Source organism: Dunckerocampus dactyliophorus, chromosome 4 (assembly GCF_027744805.1).
Source record: "Dunckerocampus dactyliophorus isolate RoL2022-P2 chromosome 4, RoL_Ddac_1.1, whole genome shotgun sequence".
Classification (NCBI taxonomy): Eukaryota; Metazoa; Chordata; class Actinopteri; order Syngnathiformes; family Syngnathidae; genus Dunckerocampus; species Dunckerocampus dactyliophorus.
Genome location: NC_072822.1, coordinates 34,675,483 through 34,702,549, shown reverse-complemented (window position 1 = coordinate 34,702,549; position 27,067 = coordinate 34,675,483). Strand labels below are relative to the sequence as shown.

The 27,067-nt window shown below is 40.8% G+C and overlaps 2 protein-coding genes across 5 annotated transcripts in view; both read right to left on the bottom strand.

Annotated features, from left to right (window-relative positions):
• The window catches only part of bmp2k (BMP2 inducible kinase), a 37,231-nt gene extending 35,945 nt beyond the window's left edge, over positions 1 to 1,286 (bottom strand). For both annotated transcript variants that reach the window (XM_054772297.1, XM_054772298.1), the window contains exon 1: positions 456 to 1,286. In XM_054772297.1, coding sequence (XP_054628272.1) covers positions 456 to 600 — 145 coding nt within the window. In that variant the 5' untranslated portion in view covers positions 601 to 1,286. The remainder of the gene's footprint in view (positions 1 to 455) is intronic.
• A 2,246-nt stretch (positions 1,287 to 3,532) lies between these two features.
• fras1 (Fraser extracellular matrix complex subunit 1) overlaps positions 3,533 to 27,067 on the bottom strand; it is a 218,192-nt gene continuing 194,657 nt past the window's right edge. For all 3 annotated transcript variants that reach the window (XM_054775017.1, XM_054775018.1, XM_054775019.1), the window contains 23 exons: positions 23,255 to 23,405; positions 22,965 to 23,124; positions 22,719 to 22,887; positions 19,802 to 20,048; positions 19,372 to 19,716; positions 17,911 to 18,071; positions 17,670 to 17,817; positions 17,356 to 17,561; positions 17,129 to 17,285; positions 16,853 to 17,053; positions 16,590 to 16,777; positions 16,096 to 16,371; positions 15,780 to 16,012; positions 15,544 to 15,704; positions 15,254 to 15,468; positions 11,592 to 11,742; positions 11,402 to 11,509; positions 11,154 to 11,313; positions 10,912 to 11,028; positions 10,671 to 10,837; positions 10,382 to 10,587; positions 9,554 to 9,700; positions 3,533 to 9,473 (listed from right to left, as the gene is read on the bottom strand). In XM_054775017.1, the coding sequence (XP_054630992.1) occupies positions 8,895 to 9,473; positions 9,554 to 9,700; positions 10,382 to 10,587; positions 10,671 to 10,837; positions 10,912 to 11,028; positions 11,154 to 11,313; positions 11,402 to 11,509; positions 11,592 to 11,742; positions 15,254 to 15,468; positions 15,544 to 15,704; positions 15,780 to 16,012; positions 16,096 to 16,371; positions 16,590 to 16,777; positions 16,853 to 17,053; positions 17,129 to 17,285; positions 17,356 to 17,561; positions 17,670 to 17,817; positions 17,911 to 18,071; positions 19,372 to 19,716; positions 19,802 to 20,048; positions 22,719 to 22,887; positions 22,965 to 23,124; positions 23,255 to 23,405 (4,653 nt within the window). In that variant the 3' untranslated portion in view covers positions 3,533 to 8,894. The remainder of the gene's footprint in view (positions 9,474 to 9,553; positions 9,701 to 10,381; positions 10,588 to 10,670; positions 10,838 to 10,911; positions 11,029 to 11,153; positions 11,314 to 11,401; positions 11,510 to 11,591; positions 11,743 to 15,253; positions 15,469 to 15,543; positions 15,705 to 15,779; positions 16,013 to 16,095; positions 16,372 to 16,589; positions 16,778 to 16,852; positions 17,054 to 17,128; positions 17,286 to 17,355; positions 17,562 to 17,669; positions 17,818 to 17,910; positions 18,072 to 19,371; positions 19,717 to 19,801; positions 20,049 to 22,718; positions 22,888 to 22,964; positions 23,125 to 23,254; positions 23,406 to 27,067) is intronic.

Below are 27,067 nucleotides of genomic sequence, written 5' to 3'. Positions count from 1 at the left end.
CGTAGCTCGACCTGCATTGGATCGGTTTTAGCGTGGAAGGTGAGCAGGTTGTCCGTAGACGCTAGCGGTGGAAAAACGTTTGGCCATGGCTGCCTGACACGGACATGTTCCACTTCCTCATCTTTTCCACATCTGCGCAACAAGGAGCGCGTGACGTGTCTAAGTGTGTCCAATAAACGTGTACAGACCCGCAGTTCTAGCCTCCATGTACTCATGTCGTGCCTGGGAAAAAAGCCAACGTTTAAAAGGCTGATGTTGCATACTAGAAAAGGTCAAAGTGCAAGATGCTTGTCACGAAAGTGGACACAAGAGGCGTTGAAAACCGTGGAGACAACTTTAGCTGATGCAGGTATTTGTTGTTTATTTGGAATGGCGACATCTCTGAAAAGTGCAAAGTTAGCAAAAGTGTGTGTGAGAGACGGAGGGTTGAGACGGGTGTGTCTGTGCTAGCTTACCCTCGGCTACCAGCTCCTCCACGGTGACTTGATATCGGCCGACCGCGAACACTTTCCCGACGTAGCTGCTGAGCCCCGAGCCAGACCCGGACGCCCCCACGAGCACCCCGCTCTCAGACTTCGGCATTCTGGAAAACTTCTTCATCTTGTCTTTTTTATTTATTCTGAGTCCTGAGGAGGAAGTCAAACAAAGTGTGCAGCACTTGAGCAGTGGCGTCTCCTATCTTCTTCTCTGCAGGCTTCTCTCCCCCGGCATGGAGCCCCTTGCTCTCGGCATCCAAATGGTGGCTTGGTTTGGTCACGGTGGGGACCACACGACCCCCGACACGGTCGCACAGGTCGTGCGGGTGACAGCGTCCACCTTGGCGGTGACAACAACAACACGCAAGCGCTGGCTAGCTCGTGTGACACATCAGGCTATCTGGGGCGAGCGCTGCTAAATCGGCGGGACGCTCCGACAAGGAAAAGAAGATAAGAAGCCACAGCTCCGCCACTTTAAGCCCAAAAAGCTTCCGATGGCTGGAGTAAATCCAACCGAGTCGTTCTCCAGCGTCGCTGGCTGTACACGCCTCGGCGACGCGCACCACAGCTCGGGTCTCGCTAGCAGGCTAACTAGCGAGCTAACAGGGTAGTTCCACTGGGAGTGAGCAGGTGAGCCAGCCAGGCAGCCGCCAGGAGAGGGGAGAGCACGGCCGCACAAGAAAGCGCCTCCTCGGGTAAGGCCTCAGGCTTTTGGGGCTGGCTCGTCCGCGGAGTCACCTCCTCGCTTCCCCTCTGCCATCTTGGCTCAACTTGTCAGGAAGACTCCTCAATGATGGAGGCCACAGTTATGTGAGGGGGCGGTACCTTGGTTAGCCAATCACAGCGAAAACCTAACTTGACCTGAGACCACGCCCCTTTCACTTGACCACGCTCCCTGAGCGTTGTTTAGTTTTGCTACTACAAAAGCAAACTAATAAAAAAAACACATTTGAAAAGGGATACATGATAATGTTTTTTTTAACAAACATAATTAACTGCGTCATTAACTGTCGACAAACTTTGTTTGTGTTACAAATAGTTCATATAAAACACATGCTTGACCTTCTTTGGGTTGGTCAACAAATTTCCTCCCATTGGGAATAACGTTAATAGGAATAGTCTGTTCCAGAGTCAAACTGTGGGCATCATGAAACCTTTATACAGTGTACAGGCAATGTTTTAAGTCGCACTTTAGATGTAAGTGTAAAAAAGAAGTTAAGAGCAAAATGTAAACACAATAAAACAAGTTGAGGTGCACATTCGAAATGTTTTAGGGAGTTTTAAGTGGTTGCCACTGTAAAAGCGAACCCCCTGATAGTCCTGCAGGAGGACACGACATGAGCAGCACTAAACTCCAAGCCCAGTATAAACAAAGGAGGGTCTGCATTGACCTAAAAACTTCTAGATCCCTTTTAAGGTGTGTGCCTCTGCACGGCTGCAATCTACACAATGAGGTCAGTGATGAAGAGGGGGAGCACATGTGTGACATTACATAAGAGATGGGAGGGGGGGTCACATGACCTAACGACTCAACCTCCATGTGTGCACACATCCTGCTTCTGCACGAAAAAGCGAGGAGGGGAGTATTTTTTGGAGGGGAGGGGGATTCTTTTCCTCTTTGGCACACTTATTATCTTTGGGGTTCTGTGAGGAGACGGCCGCCACCTGGTGGTGATGACACGCACCTACACCGCCTCGGCTTCATTTCTACGGAGGGGTTTTGTGTTCGAATGAAATACTTACAAAGCCAATTCAAATATTATGATTTATATTATATTATGCATAAATGTCATTTTAAAAAATCTTGTATTTTAAAACGTATCAAATTATTCTAATGATTGTATTGCATTGTAAATATAAAAAAAACTCTTATCAATCTTTTAATTAGAATATGCAATAATTTCTTAAATTGTCCATTAATTAATTAGTGTGTAAAATATTTTAATGGATGTTTTATTTCACAATAAAGCCAAATGATACCATCAGATGAGAAGTACAGTACAAGTATAAACCAAATGTCACAAATGAATACTCATTGTTTTCATGTTGTACATTCAAATATATATTATATATAATTATAGCATATATTCATATAAAAAATAATTGAAAAAATAAAAATAGGTTTATTTACATTTAGGACTTAGTCATAAATAGTAAAAAAAAAATATTAAGAATTATTAAACATTTATTACATAAAATATATATAATATCTAATTATATATTCATATAAAATATAATTGAAAAATAAAAATGTTTATTTACATTGAGAACTTAGTAATAAATGGTAATAAATTATTAATAATTATTAAACATGTATTACTTCAAATATATATTTTATATATTAATATTAAAATAATTTAAATAAAAATGTTTGTTTACATTTAAGACTTAGTGATAAATGGTAATAAATTATTAATAATTATTAAACCTTTATTACACAAAATATATATTATATAATTGTATAATATATTAATTTTAAAAATAATTGAAAAAATAAAAGTTTATTTACATTTTGGACTCAGTAATAAATAGTAATAAATTATGAATAATTTTTAAAACATTTATTACATAAAATATATATTATAATTATACATTAATATAAAAAATAATTAAAAAAATAAAAATGTTGATTTACATTTATGACTTAGTCATAAATGGTAATAAATTATTATTAAACCTTTATTACACAAAATATATATATATATAATTATATATTAATTTAAAAAATAATTGAAAAAATAAAAATGTTTATTTACATTTTGAACTCAGTCATAAATAGTAATAAATTATTAATTAAAAAAAAATTACACGAAAATATGTAATATATAATATAATTATATCATATATTAGATTAATATAAAAAATAATTGAAAAAGTAAAAATATTTTGATATACATTTAGGTCTCAGTAATGAATAGTAATACATTATTATTAATTGTTAAAAATGTATTACATAAATATATTATGTATAATTATATCATATATTAATAAAAAAATAATTGAAAAAAATGACACTTTTTTTTACAATAAACCTGAAACACGAGGTTGAGGGGATTTTCAAAGTTTCTTTATTGACTAAAAAAAGGCACCAAATACAGGCGTTGAAATCAGTAGCGTCGTGGTTATTTTCATCAAAAATCATCATAGCACCAAACATGTAATGCGATTTCCCAGAATTGCTTCATTCTGGAGCGGTTTTGTAGGCACGCAGTCGGAAAAAAAAGACAGGAAGTGAGATTTTCGTGTGTAGTTTGCTTTGCAGCGTCTCAGCAGGAAATGAACTCGACACATCAGTAGCATAAAACTTATTATTTTAAAAAGAAAACCAAAAAAAGGGCTAAGGTGGTCACATAACAGCATTAAAAAACATCAGAAAGACACGGGAGGCTAAGTAGAAAAAGAGCGTCTTTGGGTGGAACGAAGGCAAACTACACACGCACACGCACACGCACACACGCACACACGCGCCGTAGAAAATGTGCTTGTTCCAAAGTGAGTCTCAGTAAGGCGCCGCTTTTGATTGGTTACAATCGCGTAGGAAGTTGTGAGGGGTGTATAAAAATACGCTTCCCATCAACGCTGCGTCCGGTACACCGACATCGATGCATTTTAGCCACGTGACATCCCATTCTTCTAGAAGAATACGCACAATGGAGGCTAAGAAAATGTCACTGTGAACTTTAACTTGGTGCTAATAAACGTGAAATGTATGTTTTATATTTTCCAGCACGTTCTTTTGCATTTTGCTGATGACAGAACTCGCCGAAAACACAATGAACCCGGGGGTCGCACCCTGGATGAGCCATGAATGAACCCACTGATTGCAATACTAAGCCGTCACCAGCAGAGGCGCTGCTGACCCAGTCTCAACCACACCCCCACACTGTGGCATTATTCCAATTCACACCACAATGGCATGGAAACAGGAGCTCAGAACATTCATTCCAAATATCGTTTGGATATGATATACCCACAGTAGATCAAGTAGATGCAGATTTATGATCAATATAACACATAAACGCCGATAATGCTGATTTGAAACACATTTTCACTTCGTTTGAAACGCAAATAGCAAAAGTAAAAGAAGACATCTTATGAAGTAAAGAAAAAAAGGATGCAAGAATCATAAAAATGCAACTAATGGCACAAGACGATGGCTTAATTGCACTTGATTGGTTGATTTTGTGTCACCCATTCAGCCTCAGCCGCATAAAGCACAGTACTTTCAACTTGTGTCACAGTTTGTGTCGACAAATAGTGTGCCCCCCCCCCAGTGAAATGACTCTATACAGGAGAATCTGAGCTACCGGTCACATTTGTGGTGGACCGACGAAAAGGCGATGTGCCACACGGAGACAGGTACTTCCAAACAACATTGTTCTCGTCTCTAAGGCCAAAAAACATCTTGAATCTGTAATAAACGTCTTCAGAAATGGACTACGTGATCAAAGAGAGCTTTACGCTTTGTCCTGTACGACGGAGGGTCACGGCCACACTGGAAAAAATAAATACATCTGGAGATTTCTGGAATAAAGTCGTAAATTTATGAGAATAAAGTCGTACATTTCGGAGAACATAAGTTGTACATTTACGGGAAGAAATTCATAAATTGACAAGAATAAACTCGGAAATTTACGAGAAAAAAAGTTGTGCATTAACGAGAATAAATTCATAAATTTATGAGAATGAAGTTGTAAATTCACGAGAAAAAAGTCGTAAATTTACTAGGATAAAGTCGTGAATTTCCGATAAAAAACTTGTAATATTACGAGAGAAATTTGTAAAATTACGAGAAAAAAAATCTGAAATTGACAAGAATAAAGTCAGAAATGTACGAGAATAAAGTTGTAAATTTACAATAAAAAGTCGTAATATTACGAGAATAAAGTCATAAATTTAGGAGAATAAAGTCGGAAATTTACGAGAGTAAAAATTGTACATTTGCAGGACTAAACTCACAAATTTACAAGAATAAGTTTGTCAATTTATGAGAAAAAAGTTGTAAATAACGAGAATAAAGTTGTAAATTTACTAGAAATTTACATAATTTACTAGAAAAAAAGCCGTAAATTTGAGTGAAGTTGTACATTTACGAGAATAAAAGTTGTTCATTTATGAGAATAAATTAATAAACCTACGAGAATGAAGTCGTAAATTCACGAGAAAAAAGTCGTAAATTTACTAGAATAAAGTTGTGAATTTCCGAGAACAAAGTTGTCAATTTCCGATTAAAAAAGTCGTAATATTACGAGAATAAATTCGTAAAATTACAAGAAAAAAAGTCATAAATTAACGAGAATAAAGTTGTAAATTCACGAGAAAAAAGTCGTAAATTTATGAGAATAAAGTTGTAAATCTCCAATAAAAAAGTCGGAATATTACGAGAATAAAGTAATAAATTTATGAGGATAAAGTCGTAAATTTACTAGAAATTTACTAGAAAAAAACTTTGTAAATTTACTAGAGTAAAGTTGTACATTTACGAAAATAATAGTTGTGCATTTACGAGGATAAATTCATAAACCTACGAGAATGAAGTTGTAAATTCACACAAAAAAGTCGTAAACTTAGTAGAATAAAGTCGTAAATTTCCAAGAACAAAGTCGTCAATTTCCAATAAAAAAGTTGTAATATTACCAGAATAAAATCGTAAAATTACGAGAAAAAAGTCATAAATTTACGAGAATAAAGTCGGAAATTTATGAGAATAAAGTTGTAAATTTACAATTAAAAAGTCATACTATTACGAGAATAAAGTCATAAATTTAGGAGAATTGAGTTGGAAATTTACGAGAATAAAAATTGTACATTTACAGGAATAAACTCGTAAATTTACCAGAATAAATGCAGAATAACGTCGTAAATTTATGAGAAAAAAGTTGTAAATTTACAATAAAATAGTTGGAAATTTACAAGAATAAAAACTATACATTTAGGGGAATAAACTCATAAACTTACGAGAATAAATTAGTAAATTAACGACAATATAGCCATAAATTTACAATAAAAAAGTGGTAACATTACAAGGATAAAGTCCTACATTTAGGAGAATAAAGTCGTAATATGATGTGTCACTGAGTCATACGTGTCAGTCTGACATTTACAACTTTATTATTGTTATATTACGACTTTTTTGTCAATTCTCGTAAATGTACAACTTTTTTTCTAGCAAATGTATTACTTATTCTACTAAATTTATGAGGTTTTTTTGTTGTAAATTTACGACTTTATTCTCAAAACCTCCAATTTTTTTTTTTCTTTGCAATGTGCCCCTAGTACTCTGTTGTACTCAGACACTACCGATGATTCTTAAAGTATAAAAAAATAGCTTGCTATATGTCAGGGATGCCAAAAGCTTGGCTGTGAAAATGAAATTGATTATTAATGAGATATAATAAATCTAGGGTGCCAAAGTCCGCCTGTCTTTTTTAAATTCTAAAAATATAACTTAACAAGAAAACTAAACAAAACAAACAAAAAAGACAGCAAAATAGGAAACAAAATCAGCAGTAATTTTACAAGAATGAAGTAAAAAAATTATGAAAAAAGTGGTAATCTAACAACAAAAAAATTATGAGGAAAAATAATTTTAGGAGTTGAAATATTTAAAAAAAAAATTTCAAGTGGGTAGCATTATGACAAATAAACAAAACAAAAATAAAGTTGTCATTTTTGGAAAATTCAGTTAAAATTAAATTAATTAAGTAATTTTACAGGAATATCGTGAGGAAAAATAACCTCTTTTAGTAGCATAAAGTAGAAATATGAAAGACGTTTTTTTTTTTTTAATTGTAATATTATGAAAAACACACAAAAAAATTAATAAAGTTGTAATTTTTGGAAAATTAGGTTGTGAAAAAAGTAAAAAAAAAAATAAAGAAATTAAAGTTAAAGTTAAAGAACATAAAGTCAAAATATTATGGGAATAAAATCAGAATTACAATGAAGAAAGTTGAAATAGATGAAAAAAACAGCAGAGATGGAAAAAAACAGCTGTAATCTCATGAGAATAAATTCAAAATAGTACAAGAAATGAAAAAAAAAAACTGTTATGAGAATAAAGTCAAAATATTCCACAAAAAAATGTGTAATTTTGCACAAATGTTCTCGTAAATTACAAGGAAAAATAATGTCATTTCCGTCGTTGAAATGTCAAAGTAAAATTACGTAATTTTTGTAAAAGTCGTAATTTATGAGAAACAAAACAAAATAAAGTTGTCCTTTTTGGAAAATTTGCTTGGGGAATACCTTTCAATATTATGTGAATAAAGTCAAAATATTATGGCAATGAGGTCATAATTACAACAGGACAGTTGAAATACTTGAAAAAAAAAAAAACAACAGCAGAAATAAAAAACAAAAAACAGCTGTAATTTATTATGAGAAAAAAGTCTAATTTTAAGTCGCAATTTTACGAGAACAAAGCCGTAAATTACTAGGAGAGTTGAAATATCAAAGAGAAATTGTGTTTTAGATTATGAGAAACTAACAAAACAAAATAAAAATAAAAATTTGCTGAGGGAAAAATTCTCTATATATTGCTATGGAAATAAAGTCATAATTAGGAAAAGACAGTTTAAAAAAAATGAAAAAAAAAGCCAACAGCGGGGAAAAAACAGCTGTAATTTCACGAGAATAAAGTCAAAATATTGAGAGAAAAAAAGTCGTATTCCAACAAGAAAAAAAGTGTAAATTTTATGAGAATAAACTCATAAATTACAAGAAAAAAATAACGTAACTTCAGTAGCTGAAATATTGAAGAAGCATTTTTTCCAAGTTGCAATATTAGGAGAACCAAACAAAGCAAAATAAAGTTGTCATTTTTGGAAAATTTGCCTGGGGAATAAATTATAATATTATGGTAATAAAATTAAATAACATCCAAATATTTCAAAAGATTATTGGAGGAGAGAACTTTAAATATTGGGAAAACTGAAAAAAAAAAAAATCCATAAAAAACGGGGAAAAAAAGCGCAAAGAGCAAAGTTGATATTAATAAAAGGCTTTTTCACCTACGGTATACCACAAAGCTGAGATGCGGTTTTTGCTTGAAATATGTAGAACTTGTTAGCGTATCCACATGTGTTGCTTTACAAAATGGAAGAATTTTTCAGTGTGTGGCCCTCGCTGGAAAAGGTTTGGACACCCCGGTTATCGTTACTGCGTTTTTAGAAGTACCTGCTCTCGTGCGGACAAGGCCAAGACGTCCACAAGCGGAGATGAAGCGGATGATGCCATGTTTTTTCGTGCTTTTAGGGATGTGTGAGGTAGCCCAGTTGTGACAAAGTCAACGAAAACGCTGCCATGCTAATTTCAAACGCGCGCTTCCCTTTTCAAAGTGGTACAAAAATACATTAGCAAATATGTCGTGGATGTAAGAAAATACCTTTTTGTTTTTTTTTCACACAAACTCCATTTTCACACCTCGGTGCCGTCGTTGAGGTTGTTGTGGAGCTTGACGTCCAGGTTGACTTGTTTGACCTTGCTGCTAGCCTCCTGGTTGCGGTTGAGGATGTTGATGTTGGTGACGGTGCAGTGTTTGCTGCTGAAGTTCTTCTCCACGCACTTGTCCATGCACACCTCCACCTTGGTGTTGAGGGGGTACTCCTCGTAGGCCTTCTTGCTCTTCGCCGTCGTCGTTCTCTGCGCCGAGCGGCGGCAGCGTCGGAACAGGAAGCAGGAGGCCAGCAGGACCAGGACCAGCAGGGTGAGGGCGGCCACGCCCCCCCCCACCGAGCTGCCCACGTGAGCCGTGAAGGTGCCCGAGGGTCCGCTTTCCAGCCGGAGGGACTTCATGTTGGTGCCGTTCTTCACCTGGTCGCCCTCGTTGTCGTAGATGAGCGACTCGTCCAGCGTCAGCCGCCCGCTGCGGTCCACCAGGTCTCGTTTGGGGCGGCTCAGCTTGGAGGCGAGCGAGCGCTGGATCCTGGGACTGGAGCGCGACTCTGGGCTGATGACGTAAATGACCTGCAGGTACCACTGATGCCCCGCCTCCACCTGCCAATCGAGACGGGACAGGAAAACGATGAGTTTTACGTGTTCTGCAGAGCGGGAGCAAGACCGGGAGCTCCTCAGACCTTGTAGAGAGCGTCCACCTTCATGATGAAGCCGTCCACGCCCGGCATTGCGGCCATCGGGTTCAACTCTGTGATGTCCGAAGCAAAGTTTGCCTCGAAGGGGACATCATGGAAGTATTTGTCACACACATCCGGCTGTTTGCGATCCTACAAACAGAAGACGATGCAATAACAGCTGAGCAAAAGTGACAGTAATGTGTCCCTAGAGCTTTTAGGCGCACCAAATGTGAGGAAAATCGATCGTCACCGTCACTTTTGAGGGAACGGACACTCACTTTTAATGTCCAGGCTTCGCTACACATCTTAAATCGCAGCTCGGAGCTCTGCAATCTATTAGCGGGAGCTAGAAGTTTGATCGTTTTGTTTTTCTTCAGCGACTAGGCTAACCTACAGTAGTGTTATCTTAAAGTATGACGGTAAAAAGTTGTGCATATGTGCCCGCGCTTTTTACCCTTTTGGACCAATTTGGCCCCATTCGACTGCCATAGGAACCACATACGTTTGATATACTGACACAGTTTAATGCTTTACTCATGAATACTCAAAAATATCTAATAAATCGAAGTCTAGTACGGCCATCGTTTCACAGAGGACAGCGTCATAAAAAAAAAAAAGGCTTCGCTACACATCTTAAAATGTAGTGTGGAGTTTTGCTAACTATTCGTCAGTCAGCTACAGACGTAGGAGCTGTAAGTTTGATCAGTCCGAGGTAAAGACATAAGAGATAAAAGGTCCTGAGTTCAAGAAGTCCAGTTCTGGTGATAGACTGCAGTGTTTCGGGCCACCTTACACAAGCAAAGTGAAAAAGACGTGCTCAAGTACGAGTACCAGCAGCAGGAAGCGGTGTTTGAGGTGCTTGTTGGGTTGGATGCAGCCATACTGCGGCCCCTCGTTGTACAGCGTCCCCGTCGGATCGAAGAATGGAACGTAGCCGTCCCTGCCGGTGCACAGGTACACCTTTTCCAGCTGCAGCCTGTAGGCCGCATTCAGGTTCTGGTCGGGGTTCCAGAGCACGCGGCCGTACAGAGTCTGACCTGCAGGGGGGGCGGCGGAGGGACAGATTGCTCCTTCCCGTTCTGAAGGACCATTTAAAGAAACACCGCTAGCTGCTTCGTACCCATGGAGAAGGCGCCCTTGTAGTCCATCTCGGCCATCGTGACGTCAGCGGAGGCCGGGTCCATCATGAAGACCTTCTCATTATTGCACAGCTGGAACTCCGTGTTCAAGGAGTAGACCACGGGGACGGGCCGGTTGGTCTGCTGGAAGGCGATGGGCACCAAAAACCTAACGGGGAAAAGCGGAAAATAAAAAAAAAAAAAACTCAAACCACGACATTGGCTAATTTAGGGTGGCGTTACTTCTCTGAAGCGTGAGCCGTGCAGGACAGAGGTTTGTCCCCAGGATCAATCCACGGCTGAGTGGGCTGGACGGTGCAGGGGATCAAGAAGACAGTGTACTCTCCGGAATAATCCTTCCTGTCGGAGCAAACACTCTTAAAGATGCTTGGATGCTTCCGACTTTGTGGGAACTCTTTGGGGAAGACCCCAGTGGAATGTGGTATGGAAGAACCAGAACTGGTCCAACAAAATGTCCCACAGACCTGCTGTAGGAGCTGGTGGCCCTCCACAGCTGGTAAGGAGAATCAAAGGTTTGAGCGCTCCACAGCAGCTGGATGTCAAACTCGATGCCTCCAAGGTGGTCTGGTGCCAGCAGGTGGGACTTGTGTCCAGGCAGGGTGTGGTGCTCTGGGACAAACTGGCCTGGAAAAGTTGGGAACACAAGCAAGCGATAAGAGACAGAATGTCTTGACTGAGCACAAGGTCCTAGTACTGTCGTGGGAAACCCCACCTCTGAATTTGGCGTGTGTTTTAAACTCGATTACGAGCCGTCCGTCTTCGCGGATGTAGATCCTAATGATCTGCAGTCTGGCAGAGAGGACGCTGTCCGTCTGGATGCCTGCAAACAGGAAACGTCCACCGTGATGATTGGAGTCAGGATACCACAATGAACACATCCAGGTGAAGGAGTGGGCCGGGACCTGTCCTCCAGAGCACGGTGTCGTAGAAGAAGGAGAACTCCATCTCCGTGTGGTGCTCCAGAGAAGCCCAGCCTCTGGGTGCCGTCACGTAGATGTAGGACACGTAGAGCGGGACCTGAACTGTGAGGAAGGACTGAGCCGAGTCCCGCACCTGGTTAAAAAAATGGGGAGTGCGTCGTGACCACGATATGACGTGACACAAAGCGCCACTGCACGTAATGTTGTAACGTCAAACTTTATCGTAGCACAAACCCTCGCAACATGAAACGTCACAACACGAAACATCATAACGCGAAACGTCATCACACGAAACGTTGCAACATGAAACATCGTGACCATGATACATCGTAATTGGAAACATCTTAACTTATGATACTTATGACAACACAAAATGTCGCAAAACAGAACATTCTGACATAAAACTTCACAACACAGAACGTTGTAACACACAATGTTGCAACACAAAACGTCACAACACTAAACGTTATAACCATCATACGTTGTAGCACAAAACATCACAATATAAGACATCATAACACAAAACGTTGTCACACAAAACCATGATATGTTGTAACACAAAATGTCATAACACAAAACATCATGATACATCATAGCCATGATACGTTTTGACGTGAAATGTCCCAACACGAAACGTCATGGCCATTATGTATCAAAATGAAAAGTTGCAACATGAAACGTCGGTGCACAAAAGCTCGCAACATGAAACGTCATAACCATGATATTTCGTAACATGAAACATCATAACATGATACGTCAGAACACAAAATGTTGCAACACAAAAGGTTCAAACACAAAACTTGGCAACAGGAAACGTCATAACACTAAATGTCGTGACACAAAACGTCGGAACACAAAATGTTACAACCGTGATATGATATGTAACACAAAACAACACAACACTGCATGACATCATTGATAAACACGAGACCAAACACCCAGACGCTGTATTCATTATATCTGGCGATTTCAACCACTGCACCCTCAGGACTGTTCTCCCCAAATATTACCAGCATGTAAGCTTTCCCACGAGAGAAAATAGCATCCTGGACCAAGTCTACAGCAACATGAAAGGTGCTTTGAAGGCTGTTCCAAGACCCCACTTTGGAAAGGCCGACCACATCTCCATATTCCTTTATCCAACATACAGACAACTTCTTAAACAAGCTCCCCCTGTAAGTACAGCAGTTAAAGTGTGGAATGAAGAAACTGATCAAGTACTTCAGGACTGCTTTGGCTGCACAAACTGGGATGTGTTTAAAACTGCAGCGGGGAGGGAAGATTGTACTGTTGATTTGGATGAATATGCTTCTGCTGTTACTGGCTACATTAGCACATGCATAGAGACTGTGACCACCACCAAGTATTACAGAAAATACCCTAACCAAAAACAGTGGATGAACTGTGATGTAAGGGCTAAGCTACGTGCTCGTTCGACTGCATTTGTCATGGGCACCGCTGAGGACTACAAAAAGGCCAGATATGACCTGAGGAGGTCCATACGAGAGGCCAAAAGATAGTACAGACAGAAGCTGGAGGGCTACTATTCCACCTCAGACCCTCGGCGCATGTGGGCGGGGCTCCAGCACATCACAGACTATCGACAGAGGAGTAGCGTAGCCACGTCCAGCCAAACCACACTTCCAGATGAGCTGAACGAGTTCTATGCCCGCTTTGACACCCAAACTCCTGATGAGCAGAGAGGGTGGCTGAACCTGGGGAGCACACAGGACTCACCTCTCATGGTGACATCAGCTGATGTGCGCAGGGTTCTGAACAAAACAAACCCACGAAAAGCAGCAGGCCCAGACAACATCTCAGGACGTACACTTCGGGTTTGCTCATCAGAGCTAGCTGATGTGCTTGCTGACATATTTAACCTGTCGCTTGCACAAGCATTTGTACCGACCTGCTTTAAGTCCACCACCATAGTGCCCGTACCCAAGAAGAGCAACGTGACCTGCTTGAATGACTATCGCCCTGTAGCACCCACTCCTATTGTTATGAAGTGCTTTGAAAGAATAGTCATGACCCACATCAAAAAGAGAATCCCGGACACTGTGGACCCTCTACAGTTTGCATATCGCCAGAACCGGTCCACGGATGATGCAGTCAACACTGCCATCCACACAGCCCTTTCTCACCTACAGGGCCAGGACACATACGTCAGAATGCTATTTATAGACTATAGCTCTGCTTTTAATACAGTCAACCCCCACAAACTCACAAATAAGCTCCTCACACTTGGCCTGTCACCCTCCCTCTGTAACTGGGTGTTTAACTTTCTAACAGGCAGGCCCCAGTCAGTCAGAGTCCACAATCGCACATCCAGCTCAAGAATTGTGAGCACTGGGACCCCACAGGGGTGTGTGCTGAGTCCGCTCCTGTACACGCTCTTCACCTACGATTGCGTGGCCTCCCAGAACAACACCAGCATCATTAAATTTGCGGATGACACTACAGTCATCGGACTGATCACTGGTGGTGTTGAAACATCATACAGAAGAGAGGTGGCGGACCTCATAGCTTGGTGTCGTGATAACAATCTCCTTCTCAATACAGATAAGACTAAAGAGATGATCATCGACCCAAGAACAAGGGAAAAGGAGCCGCATAGACCCCTGTTTATTGATGAGACTGAGGTGGAGAGGGTGAAAACCCTCAAGTTCCTTGGCACACACATCAGCGAGGACCTCACCTGGTCTCACAACACCCAACAAATTATGAAGAAGTCCCAAAGGAGACTGTACTTCCTGAGAAGACTGAGGAAATTTGGCATGTCCACCACAATCCTGAGTTGCTTCTACAGATGCACTATGGAAAGTGTCCTTACCGCCTCCATCACTGTTTGGTACGGTAACTGTACAACACGTGATCGGAAGGCACTCCAGCGGGCGATCAAGACCTCACAGAACATTGTTGGGGCAGCCCTCCCCTCACTGCAAGACATTTATAAAACTAGAGTCCTACGCAGAACACACAACCTCATCAAGGACAGCACACATCCACAACACTCATTATTCACACTCCTACGGTCAGGCAGACGCTACAGGAGTTTGAAGTCCACAAGGCTGGCAAACAGCTTTTACCCACAGGCCATCAGGCTTCTCAACAAAGCACTCACACACGCCGCACGCAGCACATGCACACACTCGTAGCACTTTATTTATTTATTTATTTATTTGTATTAATGTCTCTTCTGTTGTTGTTGCTTAATTTATTGGTATTTATGTTTCTGATGTTCTTATTCATTTTCTTGTGTTTTCTTTCTTTTCTTGGGAGAATGAACAGAATAAAAATTTCATTGCATAGTATAACTGCCTGTTTTACTGTGCATATGACAATAAAACTCTTGAATCTTGAAACACAAAACATCATAACCATGATATATCATAGCCACGATGCGTTTTAACACGGAATGCCATAACCATGATACATCACAATGAAACGTCACAACACGGAACGGCGTAGCACAAATTTTGTAACACGAAACGTTACGACAACACGAAACGTTGCCACACAAAATGTCTTAAAACAAAGCCTCGTAACACGTTGTTTCACAATTTCATGTTTTTCAGGATTTGTTTTTCCAAATAATACACTGGCGGCTTGACCAGAGTTTGACGTGAACTTGACATCTTTACCTGAAAGTCGGCGGTGACAGAACCCCCGCAGACGTCGATGAGCTCCGTCATGTCGTAGTAGGCGTCGAAGGTCCAGATGCAGCTTTTGAGATTGAGGTGCTTGTACAGCTGGATGCTTTTGGGCTCCCGCGTGGTAGGGTTGAACTGGTAGGGGCGGTCGTAACCTGGCCCCAGGGAAATGCTGTCGTAGGACACGTCGTCCAGGAAACTCGTCTCTGCGAACAAGATGTAGTGAATGGGCATGACAAATCCTACTCCGCTAAGATGCCTTTGAATGCGCCTTGATTTACCAGAGAGGCCCTGCAGGTCTTTGAGGGTGACCAGGTTGGAGCAGACGTGCTGCTGTCGGTAGATGGACTCTGACAGCAGGAAGTGCAGATTGTGCAGCGGCATGGTTGACACCAGGGGGAGCATACCGTCCTGGTGCGGGATCTGCACTGAGATATGGATCCTAAGAAGGGATTCAAAAAAACGGTCAACAAATTGTCCCAAATCCGAAATCCAATGGAGGGCACTCCTTCCTCGCCTGTTGGGGTGTTCTTTGTGTTTGACGTCCAAGTATTTGAGTGTTGCGATGAAGGACTGAGCCTGGAAACCTCTGGCAGTTCCGGTGGTCACGGGCGTGTGGCAGATGGAGCCCTCAGTGCCAATGGTGGCGATGTTGCTCCTGAGCGGCGTCCCGAGGTGGCCCGCCTTGTCTCGAGCTTGCGCCACGCAGCGAACGTGGAAACGTCGGCTGAAGTATATGCTGTCCAGGACCTGAGACAACAAGCAAGACATTCACTCAGGACTCATTTAGGACTTTCTTCTTAACGAAGACCAGTAAGGATGAGCAATCTTACCATGTGGTTGACGCTGGTGTATGGCGTTGTGTCCGTGACCGTCTCGAAGGGCGAGCGGGCTCCGTTGGTGTCGGTGGGCGCTGCCACCTCCCAGGAGAAGTGCACCTGTGTTTGGTTGATGCCCGCCTCCTCGCAGCGCTCTTTCATCACCAAGTACTTGGGGTAGTGGGAGTCGCAGGGCGTGACGCACACCAGGGGGTAACCCGGGGAGGGAGTCTTCTTACTTCCCTCCTTGGTCACCTCCTGGACGTGATCGTAGTCGGCAAGGGAGACCACCTGAGGATGAAGGAGGTGTCTTTGACATTGTTGCTGAAAAAAGCCCACAAACTGACACTTAAACCACATGTCCACCAAGCAAAAGTTGTCAAAAGTTGTGAACAGCATCAAAATAACTGAACCAAACCAATTCACATCAGGATTTACACTTCCAAACTGTACCATGGTGAATTGGATGGTACCACTTGGTGAGTGAATCTATTGCTTGGTTTCCTTACAATAGGTGGTGCGGGGAGGATAAGACTTCCAGCAGCCTCCTGGTCCAGAATGGTCACCGTTGCTGTAGTGATCTCCCCAAGCACCGCCTCCACCGGGTCATCAGGGCCAAGGACCACCGAGAAGGACTCGTGCCACTCCCTGTCCTCGTTGGACACAACTTCCACCTTGAAGAGGATGTGGTCCATCCCTTCGAAGAATACAAAAGGATGACATCCATCACAAAGACTAATTTGGAGTTCCTCTTCAGTTCCTTGAGACTGACCAGGGGTGAATTTGAGAACTCTGCTCCTGGGATTGTAGTCTACTCCTGACTGGGCTGAGCCATCTCGGGTGCTGCAGCGGATCTTGGAGGTACGATCCAGATCTCCATGCCGGATCACTTTGATGTTGAGCACCTCGATGCCGTCTGGACCCGGAGGCTCTCTGACCTGATAGGACGCTTGCTCAAACTCGATGGTGGGCGCTTGAGAAAGATACGCGTGCATGGACCAAAGGTGAGATGTTGATGATTACAAGCACAACAAATAGAGATGGTTACCATCTTCATCATTGGTGATGGTGATGGTGACGATGTCCCGTTCACCAATCATGGCGCCACTCCAGTGGTCTCCCTGCGGCGTCCCGAGGTGCACCTGGAACTCCTCTTCGGGCTCAAACACAGAGTCGTCCATTACATGAACCGTGCAGTTCTTCACCTACAACACGAGATCCACACGCACACTTGTTGGTAAAATGTCCATGTAAACTGTTTCAACCACAGTGTACCTTCTCCCCGCGCAGGAATGTGATGCCGAACTCATCCACGTTCCTCCTCTCCTCAAAGTCGTCCATCACCATGGCTGACATTGTGCGGGTGAAGCATCGCACCGACGACTTGAAGGACAGGTCGCCCGTACGGATGATGGGGATGTGCAAGGTGCCATCTCGCTCCTTCACCGTGTAGGCGCTCTTCTCAAACTGCATGCTGGGAACTGAGAGGTGGCGTTGGTAAGATTATATGTTGGAACTTCAGCGAATGACAAACACGTCATACGTAAGTCACATGTCAATAGAAAGTGGGACAAACAGTGTTGACGTACTGTCCTGGAAGGTATCAGTGATGACGACGTTGGCCTCGTACGGCTCTTGGAGGACAGCCCCTTGTGGAGAACTGAGGAAGACCACAAAGGACTCAGAGCCCTCAATGGACGGATTCTGGACGTCATCCATGATGGTCAAACTGCATGTCTGCAAAGTATGGACAAAAGGACGACTGTTTGATTGCTTTCTACAGTACGTGCCTTCAAATATTTCCTCGGAAAATTGTGTCTGTGTCCTGACCTCTTCCGTTTTTCCAGGCTTGAACTCCACCTTCTTGGAACTGGGGATGTAGTCAACGCCCGGGCTGGCTGAGGGTGGATCAGAGGGTCGGGTTGCACACCACACAGAAGTCACTGAGGACAGATCGCTGCCGTGGCGCAGCACAGGAATTTCAATTGTTCCTAGAGGAGAGAATTGACATTTGTTGGGAGAAAGCCAATCTATGTTCCACTGACACTCTTTGACGGAAGCTAAAATATTTCGTACTTTACCTTTGGCCGTCCAGCTAGTACACATGGATCAAATTTGGTGGCACATTTACAAACTGTCGAGGACAAATTCAATTTTGAAGTAGACCTCAAAATGATCAAGCAAGATGACCCTAAAATGGCAGCTTCAAAACAAAATGACTTATTTCCTGTTCATTTTACAACATTAGTTCTTGGGTTTTCCTGTTCATTCCTTTATTGGACAGAATTTCTAGGCCTAGCCAGGGTGTTGAGGGGATCCGGTTTGGTAGCTGCAGGATTGGGTCTCTGCTTTTTGCAGATGATGTAATCCTGCTGGCTTCATCGGGCTGTGATCTTCAACTCTCACTGGATCGTTTCGCAGCCGATTGTGACAAGGCCGCAATGAGAATCAGCACCTCAAGTCCATGGTTGTGTCATCTCCGGGTCGGGGATGAGATCCTGCCCCAAGTGGAGGAGTTTAAGTACCTCGGAGTCTTCCTCACGAATGAGGGAAGGATTGAACGCAAGATCGACAGGTGAATTGGTGCGGCGTCTGCAGTGAGGCGGACTCTGCATTGGTCTGCTGTGGTAAAGAGGGAGCTGAGACGAAAGACAAAGCTCTCAATTTACCGGTTGATCTACGTTGCTACCCTGACTCATGGTCATGAGCCTCGGGTGGTGACTGAAAGGACAGGATGGTGGGTACAAGTGGCCGAAATGAGTTTTCGCCATTGGGTGGCTGGGCTCTGCCTTAGAGATAAGATGAGAGGCACTGTCATGCGGGAGAACCACTGGTCTTCTGCATTGAGAGGAGCCAGATGAGGTGGCTCGGGCATCTGGTCAGGATGCCTCCCAGGCGCCTCCCTCGGGAGGTGTTCAGGGCACGTCCGACCAGTAGGAGACCTCGTGGAAGATCCAGGACACGTTGGAGATACTATGTCTCTCAACTGGCCTGGAAACGCCTCAGGAGGAGATGGACAAGGTAGCCAGGGAGAGGAAAGTCTGGACTTCTCTCCTTAGGCTGCTGCTACCGCAACCTGACCTTGGATAAGCAGTAGAAGATGGATGGATGGATGAATAGCTAAGACTTTAGCTCCAGGGGCCAAATTTTCAAAAGATTTTGCGGGGTTCAGGACCCAAATAGATGGCAATTTTCAACAGGATTAGCACGGCTGGTGAGTTTTTGAGCATGAGTTAGTGCACAAAAAGACCAAGCAATAGCTTTAACAATACGGAAAACGCTTGCTCGTACCGGCATCTTCGCTGAAAGTAAACGTGGCGTTCCCCACAGAAACAGTTGACGCGTCGTTGGGTCCGTCAATGACCACCTTGGCCACGGTCACGTCTCCCACGCGGGCGTTATCCGAGGCGTCCGACAGCACCAGCTCGAACTCCTCAGACAGCTCGTACTCGCTGTCGTCTATCAGCCTGACGTCGCAGGTGGACATGCTGATGCCTGGGCCGAAGACCACGCGGTTGTCCGAGCTCATCCCGCGGCTCTTGTAGTCGGAGCCGGACTCCAGAGCGTGGAGGCTGCTGCCCTGAGCCGACTTTGCCACCGTGTAGCAGAGAGCCGAAACGGTGCTGGACGTGTCGCCTGAACAGGAAGAGGAAGTCACGAAGAGCCTTGGTGTCGGGGTTCGTAGGTCATTATGCGTGCAGTACAGGTACAGGCGCAGTACCTTTTCTCTCAACGGGCGCGTGGACGAGACCGACACTCTCGTTGACGTGGTACGTCTTCTTGTCGAACTGTAGCGTGGGCTCGTCCTCGGTGTCGTTGATGTTGACCACGGCTCGCGTGTTCCCGCCCAGCAGGGCGTACACGGGCATGCTCAGCTCCACGTGGAAGTTCTCCATGCCCTCAAACACTTGGTCGTCGTTGATGATGATGGTGCACACCTTGATGTCCTCGCGCTCGTCAAACTGGACCTGAGATCGGACAAAACCATGAATGACAGAAACTTTACCATATAATTATTATATTGTTACAGTGGCTTGGGGCGGGAAAGTAGACACACGGAAGAGAAGCGTAGGCCCAGCTAGGTGGACTAAAATATAATTTTTAAAAAATGAAGAAAAAAAACACGCAAAAATAAAGGAACAAAATTAAAACACACAAAAATAAAATGATTAAAAGAAGGAAAAAAATGGTTAAAAAATAAAATAGAAAGTAAAAAAAAAAAAAAAGGTAGAAATAGGTAAAAAAAAAACGCCACAAAAATGCAGATATTTACTTAAAAAAATGCTTGTTAGCAAACGTTAATGAGAGTTGACAGTCAAATGACAAGTTACATCAAATAGAGCAGGGTGACAAATGGCACTTTTACATTCACACAAAATGTCACATTTCAAGTTGAATACTGTACATTTACATTCATTTACTTATAAAATTAAATAAAAATGTGTAAAAATCAAAGGAAAAATGTGTTGAAATATAACAAAAATGTAAAAAAAAAAATACCGGTTATATAGATACGACTAAATTGTAACTTTCCACGAGGAAAACACTGACCAAAAGAACGCTGATATTTACTCAAAAATGCTAGTTAAAAAAATGCACATTTTAAATCTAGAAATATTAAATGGGAGTTACATAAAATTCATTGGAATGATTTTTAATGTTTTTGTTGTTGATTAAAAGAACTTGAGGAAATCATTATTTATATAGAAAAAAAATTGATCAAGGTCAAAAATGGCATTTTTACATTCACACAAAATGTTGAATACTTTTACAATTATTTACGGATAAAATGAAATTAAATTTTGTAAAAATAAGATGATAAACAAGGGAAAATGAGTTAAAATAAAATCTAATAAAAATGTTTAAAAAAATAAAAATAGGTACAATTAAATTGCAGCTTAGGGCCCTGTCACACCTTGACGATTTAGCCATCTTACGCCAACGTATGAAAAAATTGGCCAATACGCTGGCGTACGTCCAATAAGTTATGGGTAAGTTTTGGGTCCCGCCCTCGAGATCATATTCCTCACCGTGATTGGTTCGTTCGCCGAGGTCCCGCCCTCGAGACCATAAATCTCACCGTGATTGGTTCGTTCAGCTCCGCACACGACAAGTGTCATTCATATCAAAGTTGCGGGCCACACGAATATTAATCTTTCCTATTAAGACGGGGTGCAAACTATCGTCCCGGGGGCCACGAGTCTGAGACCCCTGGTGTAGGCTGCATACGCTACCACTCATGGATTTGTGACTCGCTAATGCATTAATAAAATTGATAAAAAAAAAATCAAAACAAGTTGGTTCCATTCCCAGTGTCGCAGTGCCCTCTACTGGTCAAGCTGCAAACTTACCTGCAAATGCAAACACAACAGCCTTCATCTCCTCTCCCCTCGCCAAGAAGACAGTTCTGTCTCAAGGTATGTTGACGTATTACGACTTGTACGTAACTTACAAATAACGTGTGAGAACGGGCGTCAACGATCGCATAACTTATTGCCCGCGGATGCGGGACGTATGAATCATACGTTGACATATGTTGAAATGTTTTGTGCATGCACAAAATTTTTGGACGACTTGGACGTACTATGAAGTATGCCGGCGTGCTTCCACGTGCTGTTAGCATATACAAAACTTACCCATAACTTATTGGACGTACGCCAGCGTATTGGCCAATTTTTTCATACGTTGGCGTAAGCTGGCTAAATCGTCAAGGTGTGACAGGCGTTGGGCCTTGGGCATAAGTTGTGAACACCGGCAACACGCTACGCATTTGTTGATATAAGTTGTCTATAGGTTAGAGAAACGTTCTATATAAGTTACTAATACGTCACGTATACGTCAAAGTCGTTATGAATACGCTATGTATACGCCCAAAATTGAAAAAAAAAACTGTCGGCAGTTCAACGTATGCCATCAAAATGATCACGGCAGGCATGTGCTGCCTAAATCATCAAGGTGTGACAGGGCCATACCCAAATGAGGAAACCACTGATATTGCTGATATTTACTAAAAAATCCCAGTTTAAAAAAACTGCACGTTTTGAAGCTAGAAATATTACATGGAAGTTATGTAAAATAAATGGGATTTTTTGGTATTGTGTATTAAAGGAACTTCCGGTATTCATCAAAAAATATATCAAAGTCAAAAATGGCATTGTCACATTTACACAAAATGTCAAATTTGGTGTTGAATACGTTTACATTTAAATACAGATCAATACAAATAAAAACGAGTAAAGATATAATGATAAAAAACGAAAAATAAACTTAAAATAAAATAAATAAAAACGTAACAAAAAAAATACAAATTGGTACAATAAATTGTAGCTTATCATGAGGAAACCACGGAGCAAAAAAAAAAAAAAAAGAAAGAAAAAAATGTTGATATTTACTAAAAAATGCTAGTGACAAAAACTGCACATTTTAAAGCTGGAAATTTTAAATGGGACTTACATCAAATTCATTGGGATGATTTTTTTGTTGTTGCTTATTAAAATAACTTGAGGAAATGATTATTTATCAAAAATGGCATTTTTATATGGAGATAAAATTAAATAAAAACAAGCAGAAATAAAATGATAAAAATGTAAAAAGATATAAATAGGGACAATTAAAATATAGCGAAATCGTAGCCTTGCCTGTCCGGCATATTCCACGTAGTCGTGCTGGCCCGGCCGCGAGCCCACGCTGCTGCTGGAGGTGGCGCTGCCTTGCTCGGTGCGACACAGCACGATGGCGTACTGGTTGAGGTTACCCGTCCGCTTCACCGTCACCGCCACGGTGCCGGCCTTCTCCGTCACGTTGTAGCTGAGAGGACGTCAGCGGGAAGTCAGCCTTGTTTGCTTGAAAAGGTGTTGTTAGTCCAACGCGTGTCTGATGCTAACCTTTGGTGCTCAAAGCTGATGAGGGACCACTGGATGTGGAAGACGTTGTCGCTGACCACGTTGGGTTTGCTGTCCTTCACCAGGAACTTGAAGGTGTCCATGGTCTCCTGGACGCTCTCCTGGTGGAGCACGTAGCGGATCAGGCCCAGGTTGATGTCAGCTGAGGAGGCGGGAGATGGGGGCAGGGTCAGATGATGAGCGAGTCACCATGTCAAGGGTCAACCACAAAACAAAAATATGCCTAAAGGAGGCAAACCGGAGTGATCCACAACAAAGATGGAGAAGTTCACCCTGTGTGAAGGTGCCGGCGCGGCTGCCGGGCTTGGCTTTGCTCTCCAGGAAACCGTGTTTGGGCTCCGTGGTGACCTCGTATACCAGCTGGCCGTCATCCGTGTCCGGGTCCATGGTCAGAAGCTCCTTCTTGGTGATGAGGTTGGCCGCCTGGGAGGCGTTCAGACACTTCAAGTTAGTGTTTTGGATAGACGCCGTCAGAGACGTACGCCCATGATTGTACTGCACCGTACATTTTCCCACATTTGCCCATCGTCGTTCAGGGGTCACCCACTTTTACAGAAGTAAAAGAGCAATCATTGACTTTTTAGTGGAAAAATGACCTTCAAAACACACGCATGTCATCTTTTGAAGCAAAATTACGCTTAATTACAAGTGCAAAAAGTATTTCAGAGCGCAATATTGAGAGGAGGAATGTCAAGTACAAAAAACCCAATCCTATAAAAGAATTCCAAGGAAGACGATGCCATTCAAAAATCTTTTTTCAAAATATTTGGACTTCAAAATAAAAAATATACATCAGAAGATGCCAATGAAAAACATATATTCCAAATATTTAGATCATAAAAAATAAAAAATATATACTTCTGAATATTAACAAAGTACATTAAAAATGTAATCTCATTTTCTAATGCATATTAATTACATTAAAATATTTAATGCCATTTTCTGAGAGTCTGAAGACATTTTACTTAGAAATACAAATATTTTGAAAAAACCTCTCTTAAATATTTTAATGTATATTTTAATTTTCTGAAGTATTATTTATTTATTTAAACCACTAATATTTTGAAAATATATTTTAGACGTGTCCTCAACCCACCCAGAATGGGACTGCGACCTACTTTTGGGTCCCGACCCACCAGTTGACAACCCCGCTCTCGTAGAATGTGCTGCTAGTTTGCCCTAAAACGTCATCTTTATATTTGAAGACATCGTCCTCGTCTGACGCTGACTTCAGGTCCATCTTGTAGTGCGGTGTTTCACCCAGCAGGGGGTGCTGTCACACAACCAATAGTGAGCCAAACGTGAAGTCAATTCAACTAATTGAAGCTGGCGTTCATGACACTCGCTTAAAGCCGTAAAGGACGAAAGACTAATTAGCTAAAGGCGAATTAAATTACTCCCCCATCACACATCGCATCATGTGCAATCAGAGGAGTCCTTTTTGCCATTTTTGGCTTTCGAGGAGGACTCCAATTCAAAGCCGAGCGACTCCAGCGACATCGCGAGCAGAATCGAAATATCCCGCGGTCCGCCACAACACGTCACAGGCCTGTCTGTGAATGGAGCTTGTGGTTCCAACGCCGTACAGCAGATGGCGTCGTAACACCGCTTCTCAACACACCTCATTCGCGGCTGGTCTGCCAGAGGATAAGAACACGAAGCAGGGGGGACCCGTGATGCCAACTTAGCCACCTACTTGTTACATTTGGCGAGTATTCAGACCCCCCGTAGATTCTGTTTTTGGCCACAAAGCTAGTGACTTTTTCTGGTCTTATCGGACACTTTTGGACATTTGAACTTGGAAACGTACAGTAAATCCCTCCCCACTTGGCCCCTTTTTGGCGTTTTGTGATTGCGGCCTATTATTAGTCCAAAAATATGCATATTTAAGTCAATTTTACGTGTCTGTGGCCTAAATTAAGCATTTTCAAGTGTATCCGTACTTTGAAAATTGTATTATTTTTCTATGTTTTTACAATAAATTTATTCTCGAATGTTTTATTTTGATTTATTTATTACTTTAAGTCATGGTTTAATGCAAGAGGTTCTCAAATGGTCTCAAACTGGGACCCACATGTTCCAATAGTCATTAAGTCGTGACCCACTTTTATTTAAGTCAATTTTTGTACACATTTATTTAAGTCATTTTTAATTTGTATTTGTTTATTATTAGTTTTATGTTTTTATTTAAGTTATTTTAATTTTTTGTATAATTTTTTATGTTTTTATTTAAGTCATTTTTATTATTTATTTTATTGTCTTTCAACTTTTATTAAAGTTATTTTAATTTTTTTACACATTTATTTAAGTCATTTTTAATTTGTATTTGTTTATTATTAGTTTTATGTTTTTATTTAAGTCATTTTTATTTATTTGTATAATTTTTTACGTTTTTATTTAAGTCATTTTTATTATTTATTTTTTATTGTCTTTCAACTTTTATTAAAGTCATTTTTATTTGTTATTATTTTTTACTCTTTTATTTAAGTCATTTTTATTTATTATTTTTTATCTGTTATTGAAGTAATTTTTATAATTTTTTACTCCTTTATTTAAATTTGTATTTGTTTTTTATTGAAGTTATTTTTATTCTTTATTTTTATTGTTTTTTTTTTTAAGTCATTTTATTTGTATTTCTACAGTCCAGCCCTCTCGAGAGGACTTTTATTTTTACTTATTTTTATTACATTGAACACTTTTATTTAAGTCATTTTTTTATTTTTTAAGTTTTTATTTCATTTCATTTTTAATGTATTTATATTTAAGTCTTTTATATTTGTGTTTATTCTAATTATTTTTTTACTCTTATTGAAATAATTGAAAATTTTTATTTATTTGTGTTATTTTTTACACCTTTATTAAAGCCTTTTTTCATTTTCTTTTAATTTGAAACATTAGTAGACATAATTACATGTGAAAAGTGCATTTTAGAGGAATTTATGAAGGCATTTTGTCAACACGGTAACTGCATGCATGCAAATAATGCTTAAAGTAAAATGAAGTATCAAAAAGACCACAAACTCAGATATTGTACTGTATTGGGACCCCAGCAAACCACAGTGAGAGCTAAGCAAGTTATCACAAACGCTTGATTGCAGTTGTTGCTGCTAAGGGGGGACCAACCATTTTAATAAATCATCACAGTTTTGTGGTTGAATCTGGCCTGTGATTCGTTTAAAAATTTGCATATTTAACAACATTTTACATATTTTTTTGCCCTAAATTAAGCATTTTCAAGCACATTTGTAAATGTGCTTCATCTTATTTGACGATTTTTGCATTATTTTTTATATTTTTTAATTAATTAATAAATGTAAAAAAAAATTAATTAACAAATGGTCTAATGATTATAAAAAATGTATGTGTATATGTATAATTGTAAAAATAAAATATAAAATGAAAAAGACACTGATTTTAAAGCTAACATACGCCAATACACCGTCTTTCAAAACTACATCAATGAATAAATCATCAGTGTTCCAGGTTGATTATGGCCTATTATTAGTCATAAAATATGCCAATTTAAGTAAATTTTACATATTTTTTTGCCCAAAGTAAGCATTTTCAAGTATAATAAAAAACCTTTTAATTATTTTTATATATTTTTAAAATGTTTTTAAGATTAATTAATTAATTATTTCTTCGTTACTTTTTACATTTTGTAAATTTAAAAAAATAGTCATTTCAAAGAATGAAGCATTTTCAAGGACAAAAACGCTAAATGGATTGAAGTGAATGGATGAGGCATTCAGAAGACGTTGTGATGATATGTAGTATTCCACACTGGCCACTAGGTGTCAGTGATGTTACACTGATGAGACAAAAGCCACCGCAGGAAGGACTGTGCAAAACTGGAAGTAACAAAAGAACATCGCGAGAAACTGTACCGACCTTACTAGGTTTACTGTACTGGGTACTGGGGGGTGTTATTTCATGTCTCGAGCTCTCTAATAGCGTTCAAATCCGTATTCAGAAGGTGGTAAACGGGTTTTCTACGTGCTAACTACGAAGGTATTCCATTTATAAATAAGGAATCCTACTTTGTGGAAATTCACTTATCACAGTCAGGTCTGGAACGATTACCC